A 17,170-nucleotide genomic window follows, 5' to 3' on the forward strand; every position below is an offset into this window, starting at 1 on the left:
AGATGGGAAATTGAGAAAGTCCTTGCCGTGGGTGTAGCTCAGCTCACTCAGTCTCTTATCAGTCCCTCTGGTGCTGGAAAATGCTGCCCTGGGCCACAGGTGTGAGCTCCGGATGTTTTCTGGGTTTTCAGTCCAGAACAGGTTTAAACAGTTCCAAGAAAAAGAAAAAAAAAGTCCAGGGAACTTCTCTGCCTCAGCTAGCCAAAAACTAACCAAAAAGTGAAGGAGAGCTCTCTGCTGCTGTCCATCCACAGACTACACAGTCCAGGAGCAGAATGTAGAGGAGAGAGTGCAGTTTCTCAAACAAACTGCCTGCTTATTCCTTCCCCCGCTTCACTCTCAGAACCAGTCTTAAAGGTGCAGAACTTAGTATCCAGCATAAACAGAACAGACAATTTAGGGATACAAGCATCATAAAGTCACCCCAGGACAGTTGGGAAGGACAATTCATTTAAATCTGTCCTGAGGTTCCACCTTGTGTTCTCAGTTGTCATGAGACAGGAACATAAGGAGGGAAAAAGTGGCTTTACAAATCTTCTGCTGTTAAACATCTTCTGCTTTTTAAAGCAGGACATAACTCCATGCAATACAGACTGTCATAACCCATAATTGTTTCTAAAATAAGCCCCCCCCAACTTAATAAGATACAGGTGGCACTTACCATAGTGAGAGTCCTGCTTATCTCTTTCTTCAAGTTGCTTCTTTGCTCCATTTCCAAGCGGGCTTGAGATGCTTCTTAGCTTGTTCAGACATGCAGACTTACTATGGGTTTCACTCCAGCCTGATTCTGAAACTCTGTCATGACCTCTTCCACAAGTGACCCCATCCCCCTAGTTTCAGCCTAAAAATCAGACTGCTATCATGATGGACAGCTTTCTGTATGGAAAAGTTCATTGAAGTCCATTAGAGAAGGAGTTATACCGAGTGTACTGTTGGACCTGCAACACCATCCCTGACTTTTAGTACAAATTTTTAGATAATTGTGAACTAAAGTACAGCTGAATCTGAATGGTCTTGGGGATTGATATTTGTGGTGCTCCTTCTACTGAACCATAATCCTATGTTGTAGCAATGTGCATGTTGATACTGTGCGTATTTTCTCCGTTGTTGGCAGAGATTAGTTTGCAAAATTCTAAATCAGACCTCTTAGACAACAAAGGACTAAGTCTCCCTAAATGAAGGAGAAAGGGCAGAAAGACACTGGCAAATGGGAAGTAGATACAAGGTAGGGAAGACAAAGGCAGGGGTAACAGCGGTGGTGGTGGCAGGCTGCCCAAACTCTATCTTCACTCCAGGCATGGGGTGAGCAGGGGAACAAGGCATGACTTACTACAAGCTCTGCTCTAAAGCACACTGAGGTCAGCCTGAGCTCAGATCATCCACCTGTCCTTTCATGACCTTCCACCCCAACATGTTCTTCTTTTTGAAGCAATGGAGAGAATAAGGCTTGGTCAACATGCACAGCAAGACAGACAGTCAGACGAAGGTATGTATCATCTCTAAGAATTTCCATGTTCATTCCCTAATAAGCCATAAAAAGCAATGGGAAACTCTGCCCTTAAAATGAACAGAAATCTTAATATTCTGCATTAAGCCATTAACTACAATTTCTTCTCATTTCATGCTTTAGAATTTCAGTCAATCCCAGCAGAGGGAAGCAATGATAATTTTCTGGCTGAGCACAGAAAGTTGTTGTTGCCAACAGCTTGTTGGAAAGTTTTTGTTAATTTTTTTCCTTTAAATGACACACCGGATGAGATGAGTAAAGTACTTTGGAGCAGTGCTACTTATCTTCTTTGTTAGGTGTGCACATGATATGTCTCATATGACTGGAGTACACTATTAAACATGACCTGAGGCTCGGAGAAAACATTTCGAAATACGCATCTAACTGAATATATTTGGCATACTATTTAATTGTATTGTATTATTATTTTTATTTTTTGCTCAGTAAGCAGGCATTTCTATTAAGCTAAATGGCCAATAAGGTGCAGAAATAAAAATTGTGTATTTAATGGTCCATTTGTTCTTTAAATCTTTGAAATGAGAAGCATGTAGCTCTGAAAAGTGCTCTCTTTGAAATCAATAGGCTACTTGAAGTATTAAGTGCTACTCAACATGGCTAAGTATGACCACATGTCTTGTCACATATTTCAAAAGGAAATGTTTTAGTTGCAGATTTTAAGCAGATTAGGTATCCTGGAGGTAGCTCAAATTATTAGAAAACATATCTGAAGACTAAACCTAATAGCTGTGTAATTGACTAAATTATGTGACTATAAATTTTCTTCCATGTATCAAACTACCACTACTAGTTCTAGCTGCATTATAATACACTCTTCATAAAGTTTATATATTTGTAATTTAGTTGCCTGGGACATCAACTTCCAAAGAAATTGCAGGTTCATTCAGATGATATAAAGAAAGCAATGTCATAGCAAGAGATTTCCAACTAATTATTGTTTTTACATCAGAAGCAGTATCTCCTGTGATAATTCACTCTTCTAGCAAAAGATGAGCTGAATTTTTTTAAAAAAACATTGATGTACATTTGACAACAAGAATACCTACCTGCACAATGACATGATGGGTGCAGCCAGTAACGTATAATTACTTGAAACTGTTAAAGTATACTTAATGGGGTTCACATTTAGGTGTGACAAATCCTTTTAAATATACTTCTCCGAATATAAAAATACTTATAAAGTATTTTTTATCCAATGAAGTATCACTCACTAGAGCAGTTCTGGAGCTGAACGTAATTCTGACAGGCATTTACCTCAGCAAAGCATTCAGTGAAAAAGATGGTTCAACAAAAAAGCAAGTTTAGGCTCCTTTGGCCTTGGGAGTGCAGAACTCTATAGGTATACAATACTTTCTTGCTCAGTGAGAACCACACAACTCAGTTAAAATCTGTGTCTTTTCTTGTTAAGATTTTATTTGTCTTTCCACAACCTTACAAGTAACTTTTAGCAATGCGTAAGAGCACTTTCTGAATAACCGGCTGAAGGACCCTTTTATCCTTTAGCTTAAATGTGAAAAAGATGCCATTCCATATTTAATAAACATGCAGCTACTGTCAAATTAATGGATGAGTGTGTGAGGTGCATATATATATAAATGGGATAATTTTTGTTGCCTTATCTTATTGACACCAATCAATATAAGATGTAAATGTAGCCTTTTCCTAGTATTGCACATCACAAGGACAGAAAATAAATTTCCAAACTTGTCAATTCTGAGAGTTGTTTAGAAAATAACTGGTTGAAAACAGATAGTTTCAGCCTTACTTTAAGCACCTAACTCCTTTCTATACTTTACCCTGATGGTGGATGCCAACAAAAAACAGGTTAATATCACAAATAATTTTTTAATTTCTTTTGGGTTTTTTTTTTCCCCAAATATTGTAAAAAACTGTTAGTATTAGACACTCTTCACAACTTATCATCCGTAAAGGATAAAAAAAGGGCATAAACAAGTTGAGAATAACATCAAATAAGAAAATTTTGTAATTGCTTGTTAAAAAATACTTAATTTGCACCAATTTTAAAAGCATAGCTGCTTACATTTTCACTTCATCTGAATCTCTGTATACAAATTCTGACTGTCATTACTTTCTGATAGCTTTCTAAAGTACTCTAAGATTTTGTAAAATTTAATGTGTAAATTAAACCAGGAAATGTACATGAAAAACTAAGATAAAAAAGTGTACTTTGGAGAAATAATGTAAAAGCACAAATGCTTACCTTTGTGTTTGGGTGGCATAACTGTTATCATATGCCTCATAGCTTGGATCATCATATTCACCCCCATATCCATCATCGTATCCCTAAGGGGAAAGCAGAACACCACAGCTTAGAGGAGTGATAAATCAAAGCATATTATCAAGCTGTAAAAATAAATTGCATCAACACGTGCATGTCATGTTTGCCCACGATTATGTGAAACATGCAGCTGACTGAAGAGAACTGTGAATCATGAAGAACAACCTGTACACTGCAAGAGTAAAGGAATCAGTCACTCATTTAAGAACTCAGCTTATTCACTGATCAGCTGTGGTGCATTGTCCAAACCACAGTGCTTCAATGGGATCTGTGCAGAATATTGATGAATGATAATAACCCCAACAATTTCTGAGTTTGTTACATAAATAGTTCAATAAATACCTATAGGTGAAATGAACAAATGTCAGGTCAAAGATTTTGATTGTTCTACACCTATTAAGGATGGTGTTGTGATAAAATCTTAATATTCAGTCTATTAAAAAAATACAAAACAAAAAACCAAAGCATAGCAACCTATGAGAAACAGCATTTGGCAAGCAAGTAATGGCATATGACTTTTATAAATAATGCAGAGTAAGCCCCTTTACTTCCATTGAGGATCTTACTCTTTTTAAAGGCATGCTTTTCTGTGACAAATTAACCAACACTTTAATACGGGTTCCTCCCATCTAACTTAAGGCTCTCACTGAAGAGCTCAGACAAATGCTCAGTTTGGCTAAGACACAGAGACACAAGTGACTTCAAAAGAAGGTTCAGCTCATCTAATGCCTGAATTTTCTACTGAGGGAGTCATGGGCAATTGTGATCCATTCTAGCTGTCTCTGAACCAAGGAATGCTCAGGAACAACACAATAAATAAATAAAGATATAATCTAAGGGATGACTTTTGATATGCTCTTTTCATATGACAGGACAACAGAGTAGGTAAGAAATGCTGTATGGAAACTCTTTTTTTTTTTTTTTTTAATTTCTCTATGATTTTTAGGAGCCTCTATTTGTAGTTAAATTGCAATGAAACATTCTTTTGTCAAAAGAAAACCTTGCTGTTAAGGAAAATCCTAAAGGAAGTAGTAGTAGTGGACTTAAAAAATGTTGACTCGATATTAATTACAACAAAAGGCAATTTCCCTCCTCCCCCCCCCCCCCCCCCCAAGCTATGCAAAATTTAGTCAGGTTGGGGGAGAAGGGACAGCATGAGGCAGCAGTCCAATAACCAATCACTCTAGTACACTGTCATAACCACCCAAAGTACAGTTAGTTTGGTATTTCATTATTTCTGCTAATTAAACGTCCCAGAAGTATTGAACAAGACTTCACTAGCATTCTCAAATTCAAAAAAAAAAAAACATTCTATGGAGGAAGCATTCAGTTATGTCTCCTTAGGTTAAGCATATGAAATTTGCCTGTTCCTCTGGGCTACCCAGCAGTGAGGGTAAGTGTGGATTCCAGGTGGGAGGTTTGATCCCTATGGTGCTCTAAGTCCTGAAGGAAGGATAGGACTCTGCATGAATGTCATGTGTAATAAGGCAAAGCCTTTCTGGGCACAAGGGAGCACTCATTTTTGAACTGGGAATGGCCTGTCCCAGAATATGAAGTCCACACAAACCTCATCATCTTTCATTTTCGGTGGTAGTGCACTGTTTTGACTTGGCTGCATTAGTATGAACTCATAGCAGAAAGTACTGCTAAAAACATATCCCTGCAGATGACAGTGATATATTTAACATTATATAGCTAAATATACACTCTTGCTTCTGGGGACAGGATAAGAGAAACAACGCACCCCAGGAGACAGGCATTAGTCACATTGATTAGTATGCTACTGGGTGGGGTCCTGCTCCTGCAAAGATGAGGGTGATGGGAGTTCCTATATAAAGTCACATAGCTGGAGGACAGACATTTCAGCCTGCTTACCCAACCATCAGAGGGACCAGGAAAGGCAGCAATTACAAATTAGCTCTCTCTGTTTCTTGATGCCTGAGGAGGATCAACGTTCAGCATCAGCAGGGCAGAAAACACTTGTTAATATTTGACACCTCTGTGGGTTACAGACTTTAACAGCCTCCCTCAAGGCTCAGAGCAGGTCAATACAGTGCAAATGGTTCAAGTGCAATGGTCGGAAAACAACTTACAAAAGCACAAGGTACCTTTAATAGGCAAAAAGTATTTTCTGGATAATGTTTTTATTTTTGAGTCCATCTGTATGAAAATTGTCTTCTAATCCTACAGGCAAAGTCTTTGTGTAAGCAACACACCAGCATTTACTGAAAGTTTAATACAATGTATTGTACCCAGACACTCACCACACCCTTAGGTATCTAGAACTGAGACCCAAAATAGCCCCTTTCACATCCTTGATATGTCTTAAACTCACTGAGCAGTTTTCTCTTTGACCTTCATATCCCCAGAAACTACAACTTTAATGTTTGAAAATATTTCTTGGACAGGCACTTCGAGATAGGAAGAACCCAGCTCCCACCCAGATTCTGTTGAGATCAGAAGTTGTGAGTCTGAGGGTGTCCAAATTCACATATTCTGCTCTGTGTGTGATGAGTATGGTGCTCCAAAAGCAGTTCTGTATAAATCCAGAGAGCAGAACCCCAGACACCCTCCCCAAATACAGTACAATTTTTTGCTCAGCACTAGAGCCAGCACATCATGCCCTTCTAGGTCTATTTGTGCTTCTATAAAACCCAACCAACCAACCAACCAACCAACCAACCATTTTCTGTGTAGAAGTCTTTTTATCCCATAGTAACTGCCACCATCATTCAGAAGAAAAAACCTACTACAATGAAGTGAGAAATATGCAATGGGGAACTATTAGAAATATTTGAAATCAAACTGTCAGCCATTTCTAGGCTAGGTTTTTACGCCAGACTACCTTTATCTTAGGTATTTCTTAATAAAACAACTTTTGAAAACATTACAAAAAACCCAACAAAACCTCTTTACTTTGTGTCAAGGGAAAGAACAGTGAGTTTTCCAATGACTAGGATTTGCTCTGGCCCTACAATAACACATATTGGATATGAGATAAAAGTACAGAAATACACATCTTAAGCTGCAGTGGCACTAAAAATGTTTATAACCAATTATGGATGATTTTAAGGAGTTTTGCTATTGTTCAGAGTTGAAAAATAATAACAAAAGCTGATGAGTTAAGTAAAAATTTAAAATAGATCTCAATTTAAAAAAAAAGACTGATTTGAAAATGAGATTATTTACCAGTCTCTCCCCATAAAAGGGAAGACTGGAAAAACTCTTAGGAGAATCTCAGAACAGCATCTGAAATTAGCATTTGTGACTCACTTCAGGAGGAAATACTCTCTACTCTACTACTGATAATGAAAATTATATTCAGCAGAAAATGGGGCATAGAAGCGAAAAGGGACACAATTGAAAAAATGCTTATATTCTACTACTCAAGAAAAAGTTAAGTACCAATTTAACACTCAAGAGACTATTGAGAAGAATTTATTTTATTTATTTAGATTTACTCAAATCCTCTTCTATTTTCAGATGCTGAAAAAGACATTAGAAATACAAACAAAATTTTAAGTATCATTAGTTACAAGGGTATCTTAATATAACACATTCTGATCTCTTTAAACATGAATTTCCTTCTTAGTGTTAAGACTCTGTTTCAAAGAACAACAGCCTGTACTCAAATGCACTAAGTTTAAATCACTTCTTCTCTGAATAGCCTTAAAAAATAGAATTTTCACAGCATGCTCTGAAAAATGGTAGGTTTCAACTCTGTGAAACCAAGAAGGAAAATAAATCTAGTACTTCTAATGAAAACTGCCCCTACTCACAGTACTTAATGTATGTCCTAGTAATACATGATAAAATATATTGTAAGGGAGTTGAAACTCATTTTTTAATGTAAAATAGCCCAGCTCTTTCTATAGTAGCAAACTGGAAAATGGCTAGACTTTGAAAAAGAAAAAAAACACCAAAACCACAAACAGTAAGTCAAAATAAAGTGAGTTATGCAACTCAGTATTTTAGTTGGAAAACATGACAACATGAAAAATACCTGCAGTCAGAGAATCAGAATAGCCCTTCTCATTAGCTGCATCCAGCAGTACACAAAACTTAGCCCTGTGCCTCAAAGAAGGTGAAGGTATAAATATCCACCTCTCCTTGTAACTCTTAAATAAAAGCAGTTAAGGGACCTTTGCACAATTTTCAGTATTTTCTTCACCTTGCTTCTATGTCGCTGTCTCTTTCTTTGTTGCTGTCACTGGGCTTTCTCACACAACCACATCACCCTAGCTTAGAAAGCTAAAAGCCAGTCTTCCACCACTAAGCTAACAGCAGATACCTGTAAGACTCACAGGGTTGAGATATCCTCACCTTTAGAGGATAATTCACACTATTGACACATATTTGAAAACAAGTTGAATTGCTCTTTAAATGAGAACTAACTTTCCACTTAATATAAAGGGAGCCCAGGATGGATGTGTTAGATTTAGATAATTGATCTTAAGGTAAGCGAGCTGGCTCACAATTTGAAGGAATTTATTTCTCATATTGAGAACAGTCCTAAGGGAAAGAATTTGGAGGTGCTGGTTGATGAGAAGCTCAACATGTGCTTGGAGCCAGAAAGTCACACACATCCTGGGCTGCATCAAAAGCAGTGTGGCCAGCAGGGTGACAGAGGGGATTCTGCCCCACCCTTACAGCCCCGTAATACCTCATCTGGAGTACTGCATCTGGTTCTGGGGCTCCCAACAGAAGAAGGACATGGACCTGTTAGAGTGAGTCCAGAGGGGGGCCACCAAGATGATCAGAGGGCTGGAGCCTTTCTGTTATGAAGATAGGCTGAAAAGAGCTGAGGTTTTACAGCCTGGAGAAGTCTGAGAAGACCTTGGAGAACCTTCCAGTATCTTAAAGGGGCCCCCCAAAAAGCTGGAGAGGAACTTTTTACAAGGATATGGGACAGGTCAAGGGACAACGGGAAATCAAGAAGTTGGTAAGGGTTGAGTTGCCCAGAAAAAGTTGTGGATGCCCCACGCCTGGAAATGCTCAAGGCCAGGCTGGATTGGGCTTTGTGCAACCTGTTCTAGTGGGAGGGATCCCTGCCCATGGCAGGGGGTTTGGAACTACATGATGTTAACATCCCTTCCAACCCAAACCATTCTGTGATTGTATGATTCTAAGGTGGGGGGTAGCTCTAAGTAGATGTAGAGGAACACATCTCAGTGTATTAACTTTATATAATTTGGAAAAATAGCAATTTTATTCAACCAACTACAAACAAGTAAAAATAGTAATTGCTTTATATTTGGACTGTTCAGTGTTGAAAACCTTTAGTTAGAGCAAATGAATGTCATTGAAATATCTGGAAAGTTAGTTTGTTGCTCACCAAGGATCCCCAAAATTGTAATTTATATTTAGAAAATGAGATTCTGACTAAATTATTCAATAAGTACATATGTCTGTTTTTATAGCTGGCCATGTATTCTTCAGCTATACCTACAGTGTCAGAAAAATGAAAAACCAGATATTATCAAGTCTTTAAAGATGCTATATATATCTCCTGCACTGGAAGATTTAACAAGCATTTTGAAGATTAACTAAAAAATAAGTAGAATGGTACTGTATCAATGAAAATTATAATTAGTAATAATAATACTAATACTAATGCTGAAATTAAAATGGGAATACCAATCAATTGAAAAATCAGAGCTCTGTGTTAGCTCTGTGTCATTCATAAATGCTATGTATGAACTAGAGTCTATAGAGCTGAGACAACCCAGAGTAGACATGCTCGCTAGAGCCAATGATGTCTCAACACATATGATCTCTTAACAAAATCACTCTTCTTCATCCCAGAAGTGGGAAACACCTTCATAAAGGAATGGTAAAACATAAAGAGAGGAAAAAATTACATATGCTCATAGAAATATAATTAAAGCTTCAGTATAATCACAGTCATGGAGATTTTACAAATTCAAAGCAGAGAACATTCATGCCCTCATATTTCAATGCTTTAAATAAATCTCATGTGGAACAATTAGGGCAGTAAAAATGAGTGAAACTGAACAAGTTTACTACCTAGATAAAGACAGAGGACACAAAAGCAAGCAAATATGCAGTGACAAAACAGCCATAGTAAACCAGAATCTCAAATACTTCCAAAAAATTGCTGCGCATTCTCCTAAATGTAGGCTTAAATTCTTTTCTTTCCTATTTTTTGGGTTTCTTTCAACTAAATGCAAAATTAACAACACTTAAAATACATTTTGGTGTACTGAAAATCAGAATAGAATAAAAATGTAAACAAAAATCTAACAGAAAAGAGACTTACTTTTCTTACTCCTTTCGTATTTGCAAGACTAGAGTACAGGACAATTTGCTGCTGCAAATACTCTGCTCCAGCATTCATCTGATTAACACCCTTCTTCAAATCCTTCTGTTTGCTTTCTTTATGCTCACAAAGCCAGATTAAAACTTCTAATCCATATGTCAAAGCTCTGTACAATCAACTGCTATTTACATCCATTTAACTTCTTGCACTTTCCCCAACTTTGCTGTCATTGACTCTGAAACCCTCTGCTCTCCCATTTACGCGTGATGCTTTTCATGTTGCCTCTCCTTATGGAATGGCATCCTAACCAGTGTGACAATCCTTTACTCAGTTCCCACTCCACAGGAATGTCTTGCAGGAATATCTTTCTCAATAAAATGACCTATTTTAGTAATAAGTAGCAAGTGGAGATGAAAAATAATCCAGCATTATCTTCTTTGAGTATCTGCAGTAAGATGCGTTTTTGCATTTGTCTATATCTGAGATTCCTGAAGAAAGGGGTTTTTAATCGGTATTTTTACTGATGACGTGTGCTGCTTTACACAGTACTTGAGTGATAATATGTTACAGTCGCAAGTTGCACTGGTGACATTCTATCACATAAATGTAATTTAAATGAAAGATTTCTTTTTCTTGTGAACTGAAATGAGCAGAGTAGAAAGCAGCCTTTGGCTGCCAAGGGAGGATGGGCTGCAATACACCCACTATTTGTTTTAATATCTTTATCATATCTAATATTCCTCTTTACAAAATTTCCAGCAAAGCAGATGGTGAACCTCTCATGCTCCCATAGCTGTAGAGAGAGGGCAATAGATGGAGCTGGCTCTGTCCATGGAGCAGGAAGATTTAGTGAATCAGAGATACAGAAATAATTACAAATATCTACTAAAAAGTGACAACTCTATCGCCCAAGTTTAGTAACTTACTGATGATTTAAAGCATCTCACTCTCTTTGACTTGCTAGACACAATGTCTTACATGCACATAAACTCTATAATAATCTAGGAAATTATATTTCCAGGCCTTGAATGGCTGGGAATTCCAAGAAATTTTACTTCATATTTTCCAACTCTTGAAAACTGCATAGTCCATCTAAGACCTTTTAAATGCTGTGGTACTAGCAAGAAGCAGAAATGCTTTCACAGGTGCTTAACAGGACCTTAAACAACCTTTAGTTTTAAAGCAGATTTCACTGTGATGTATTATTAATACTGGAAGTGGACTATTGAAACACAACTTGGCCAAGTGCAAGATACTGTGCTCTAGCAAATACATCCTCAAATTTTATAAGCTTCCCATGTGTCCAAATTTACAGAAGTCCCTAAAGAAAAGACTTATAGGAATCAAAATGATTAACAGCTATACAATTTTACTGCAGCACTGAAGAAAAAAAGCTCCTCAAAAATAGCCTTATATTTTTATGTCAAGAAAAGAAAATACATAGGTTAATCCTTTGTAAAATCCTATTGGTTTTGATCCACTTTTATCCTCTATTAAATGTATTTCCATTAAGGATTCCATGAATTAATAATACAAAACAGTTAACAAATCTTCAAGGGGTCAAAACCCAATGAAAATAAAGATTTATTTATTTATTTATTAATCCTGAAGCTGGTCTAGATGAGTGTTCAGGCATTCTTAATGTTGGAATCTTTATATCCTAATATTTGGAAGACACCATATGCCTTTTTCATAAATTATAGCTCTTGCTTAATCAAATTCCAAATCTGAATTAACCACATATTTTCTGGAATGTAATTAAATAGAAAAATATTTTTAAAAATTATTTTGGACAATGAATTTTCAATTGTCTTTTTTATGTGATTTATGCATTTTGCATAATTTTTGAGTCATAAATAAACATTTTAACTCTTCCATTTATTTTTTTTACCTTATGAATGACCATACAGGATTATTTAGAAGACATAACAATGTCTTATTTATCAGTGGTTCAAGCCATCCAGCTAAACAGTATTTTAACAGTACCATGATAACCTGTGATTATATTTTTTAAGCTTTAACCTGAAGAATGTTTTCCATATATATATATACACACACATTTGAAACTATTAAACTTTTCTCTGTACTCAGTTTTTAAGTGCTGATGCAATGAAATTTACTATGAACAAAATAATTAGTGTTTAAAAGTTATGAAAATCAGTCACTAAAGCAACTAAATGTTAAGTAGATAATAGTTGCAGAAGAGATGAACTTGTTTTTTTTTTCTGCTTATGACAATGTTTAAGTTTATTATACAAGTGTTGCTTGCACTGAATGCAGTTGTTTGCCCTGCTGCTAATCACATTTGAACAGAAATGTTCCTGAAAATTCTTCTTAGTCCTGCATACTCTAAAGGAGTAAAATCCAAAGTATGTACTCACAGCATCTTCTTAATAGCAATATTTAATTTTCTAACAGATACTGTCTGATTGGGAAATACATTTTAGCAAGGATTAAAGGTACTGCAGGCTTTTATTCTTGGATTTTAAAAAATACGTAAGAAGAGTGAACTCAGCACAATCTTGTAAGGAATTATTCATAAAGGCCAGGTATAATTAAAAGAAATCATGCAGAATGTAATGGGACTTCTCATTTGTGAATATAATAATAAGCATAACAGTAAAGAGTAGTTAATATTTATTGAGATATTTAAAGGTAGTCTTTAAATTGTTATTCCCTCAAGTTCGAGCATGCAATTAGAGAAACAGGGAATGGAAAAGAACAGATCATCTATTAGAAACTCTTGTCATATGTGATTGCTCCTTTCAGCACATTTTTTAATGCTTTCTCTAATCAAATGCTAAATATTGCCAAGAGTAGGGATTCCACCATTTCTCTTGAGAGACTGCGTGACAGCCTAATAGATCTTTGTGTCAGACACTCCTGCTAACTTTATCCCATATGACTAAATATATCCCACTCTACCAGAGAGATGCATTCTCACAACTCGGTATTCTCAGTGTTCTCCAATATTTGCATTATATGCTTTAATTTTCTTTTAAAATTTACTCAAATATAAAGATTCAAAGTCAATGCCACTTTGATACAGACAGAGATACACTGATCAGCAGACAGCACAGCAACCAGTGAGGGCCCCCAAATCTTCATAAAAATCTCATATATATCCTTGCCTTCACAAATAGGGTCCAGGAAATTGTTGTACTGGTTGTCTTTGACTGTAGTGGATCCAGAATGCTAAATAGTACTACTAGTATCTTAAAATGAAAACCTTCTAAAGGAGGTGTCTATCAGTAGTGATAGAGGAGTTGCCTCAATTAAATCTTTAAAGTCTGATGGAATTTTACAGCATTAAAATCCACTCAGAAAGTCTGAGATCTATAGAGATCTATGGATCTCAGGATACGACTTTCACATCAACTCATACAACTTACTCTGCAAGCCTTTGTCCTGTGCACCAGATCAAATTTGCATATATTTTTAAGGTGATAGAAGTGATACAGATACAGGTCACAGTTACAAAATCCCTACTAAATAGAGTATAAAAATCCTGTTACTGTGTATGGCATATTTTAAAGCTCTGGTTCGGCCTAGCTCTCATGCAAACAAAGGTGTCTTGTGATCTCAGAATGCAGCAAGAAGAAAGACAAAGGAATTGAAATAGTTTCCCCAATTAAATGCTTCACTCTTTCTACCACACACTTGCAGTGACTTTGGTCTAGCTTAAGTCTTTACCAGCCTACTATTCATGGTTGAAAACTCAGAAAACTGACTGGGTCTTTGATCCATTAACTGAGTTAAGTGCGTTAAAGGCACAGAAACAGATAAAACTGACGTATGGAAACCACAACAATAACTCTATGCTAATCCTTTTAATGCTTGCCAAGGACTAATAAGACAGAATTAGTAAAAGAAAAGGTAAAAAAGGCCAACAGCTCTGTTAATTCGAATACTGCTCTTCTCAGGAGAGTGATTCTGACCTTTACTGGTGCAGGCTGTCAACAAATTAAGGACAAAAAAGGATTAAAAATATTGACGGACTGCAAATGAGAACAGTACTTATTTTCGTTTATCATATACAAGTAGAAGTTCACATCTAATAATGCCTCTTCTACTCTAAGCACTGTGATGTTGACACTAAAAGCAGAGTTTAACAATCTTCTCAAGCATGCCTAGGGCTGGATTCCCAAAGTGTACAGATCAACGTGAGCCATGACTGTTCCAGCTGCTGGGCAGTCTATTCATGGTGTCCAGCAATATAACTGAAAATGTAATTTCTGGTTCCTGTTTTATCAACTACATTAGATCAAGAGTGACAGGCAGACTAGTTACTAAAAGAAAAAAAATTTTTGAGGAGATTTTTCTCTGGTCATAGAAGTGGAGGCACAATACAAACTGCAATGAACGTTTGACTGACATACCTGAAATCTTGCGCAATTGCTGGGTTATTTAATGAATAAATTTTACTATTATTCCTTAGATTTTCTCACTAAGATCAGAACCCTTTTAGCTCTAGATTCAGAATTGAAAATAATTTGGTGTAATTTTTAGCTCTTTTGACTATTTGAATTTTAAAATCAGCATATCAAGCCAATTCGTTTTGCTCTTCAACCATGACCTGTCATAGGGGTTTTATTGATTATTTATTTTTATTGTTATAATTTTCAGCTTTCTTTTCATTCCACTGTATTTTTTATATGGAAATACTTTTCTTGTATGAAATATAGATTGCAATATATCATAATCAATTCTGTTTCAGAAAGAGAAAGTAGGGAAGCGGGGTGAAAATAATTTGTTAGTTGCTATTTCCTTTTGAATGTTCTTTCAGCACTTTACAAATTCATCTTTATCATGTTTATGCTATGATAATACCTCACTATGGATAATATAAAAATCTAGTTATGTCTCAGATCTTCTTTCTTTTAAAGAGCAACAATGTTAACAGGAATTTTTAAATTGAATTCCTTGAAATTTACATCAGGTCTTAGCAAGCTGAAAAGGCCACTATGTTAGTTTTAGAAGTACTGAAGGAAAGACTGTTCACAGCTAAATAACAAAGAGGACATGTCAGCACTTGCTGTAGTAGAAAAGGAGATGCATATGGATACTTTTTACTATCAGTTCAGAGAAGATGCCAGCTAACTCTTAACTCTGCCTGAATACTACATAACTCAGTAGAAGGTTATTACCTTCACAGGTTCCCAGAGGTTGGAAAAGATCTCCAAGATCACTCACTCCAACCTTTGACTAAGCATCACAATGTAAATTAAACCATACTGCTGAACACCACATCCAGTCATTCCTCGAACAACATCTGAGCTGGTGACTTCACTGCTCTCCTGGGCAGCCCATTCCAATGGTTGACAACCCTCTCAGTGAACTTCTTCCCAATGTTCAACCTGAATCTCCCTTTGCGCAGCTTGTGGCCATTTCCTCTTGTCCTGTCACTGGCTGCCTGGGAAGAGAAACCAGCACACACCTGGCTCCAGTCTCCCTTCAGGCAGCTGTAATAATGTGCCTCCTGAGCTTCCTTTTCTCCAGGCTAAACATCCCCAGCTCCCTCAGCTGCTCCTCACCAGGACTTGTGCTCCAGACTCTTCAACATCTCTGCTGCCCTTCCCTGGACTCACTCCAGCCCCTCAATGTCTTTCTCACAGTGAGGGGCCCAGAACTGGACCCAGCTCTCCAGGTGTGACCTCAGCAGCGCTGAGTGCAGAGGGACAATCCCTGTCCTGGTCCTGCTGGCCACACTATTCTTGATACAAACCAGTATGCCACTGGCCTTCCCGGCCACCTGGGCACGGGCTGTCTGCTGGCTCATGTCCAGCTGCAGTTGACCAGCACTCCCAGGTCCTTTTCCACCAGGCAGCTTTCCAGCCACTCTGCTCCCTGCAGCTCTGGACAGGGTTGTTGTGACTGGAGAGCAGGACCACTATTCCACAATGTCAGTATGATCTCATTGGCATTGTCCTTGTTCTGTTAATGCACTGGAGAAAATACATTGATTTAGCTGTGATTGCAAGTCAATTACTCAGGAATCCACATTAAAAGAAAATCTTCAAGATTCACAGATACAAGGACAGTGCTTTGTACAGTACTTTGTAACAATATTTAGCTGGGTTTGAAAAAGAAAACACATGAGACAGAGGGTTGTGTTGGTTTTTCCCTCTAGCCAAGACTAGGGTCTAGCCCCGTGTTAAAATGTATACATGATTACAAAAATCCCTCTAAACATTATTTAAAATTTCAAAATAAATTTTCTTTAATTCTTCCCATTTTTTCAGTTTAATAAGATGTCTTTTGTGTAAGTTCATAAAACTCAATTCTAAAAGCTAAAGATACTAAAACATAAAAGGAAATAAATACACAAAAATATGCTTCCCGACTGTAGCAAATTTCACACTGAAGGGAATATGATTTGAAAGGAAACTGACTATTTTTGTCCCTGATGATTTTCTCTATTCAAATATTATCATAAGGAATATCCAAATTAGGCTCATGAAAATATTTGATACCTTTGAGTCCCATTATTGTGAATCCAAAAAACTCTGTTTGAGGCTGAAGGAGATTAGCAAAATCACAGCTGAAAGTTCACTGACTTAAAATCTCTACCAGAATCTCTGTTTGCTAATGTATCTAAAAAGCAAAAGATGCTGACTTATCTATGATGTTGATTTCTCAAATGTATCTCTCTAGAAATATAAAAAAATGAAACTCCTCCTGATTTCAGTATTTCTTTTCATACCAGTAACCAGTCAAGAACACAGACCTCAGTGAGGTTGACTGAATACTGACTTGCCTATTTAGCATTAATATTAAAACCGAACTAAGTCATTTGGGCTAGTGTTGACAGAGGCTCTAAACAATAGGAGGCCAGACAGAGAGCAAAACGACACGTCGAACCAATGTGGCCATCATGGCGTTCTCATTTTATTCTCTCTAGACGACGGGTTATATAGATTCTTAGTGTGGTTTACAATGACAGGCCATACAAAAAATGCAAACAAACACTATTTATCTTATTCTTAAGGTGGCTGAACTGTTCATGCCACAACACTATATACCTAGAAACCCACTATTCCCTGGGTCTGCCTTAACACAAATTTTC

The 17,170-nt window shown here is 36.8% G+C and overlaps 1 protein-coding gene across 1 annotated transcript in view; it reads right to left on the reverse strand.

Annotated features, from left to right (window-relative positions):
- Window positions 1–17,170, reverse strand: part of KHDRBS2 (KH RNA binding domain containing, signal transduction associated 2) — a 327,589-nt gene that overhangs the window by 26,493 nt on the left and 283,926 nt on the right. The window contains exon 7 of the mRNA XM_066314972.1: window positions 3,747–3,829. Coding sequence (XP_066171069.1) covers window positions 3,747–3,829 — 83 coding nt within the window. The remainder of the gene's footprint in view (window positions 1–3,746; window positions 3,830–17,170) is intronic.

Source organism: Sylvia atricapilla, chromosome 3 (assembly GCF_009819655.1).
Source record: "Sylvia atricapilla isolate bSylAtr1 chromosome 3, bSylAtr1.pri, whole genome shotgun sequence".
Classification (NCBI taxonomy): domain Eukaryota; kingdom Metazoa; phylum Chordata; class Aves; order Passeriformes; family Sylviidae; genus Sylvia; species Sylvia atricapilla.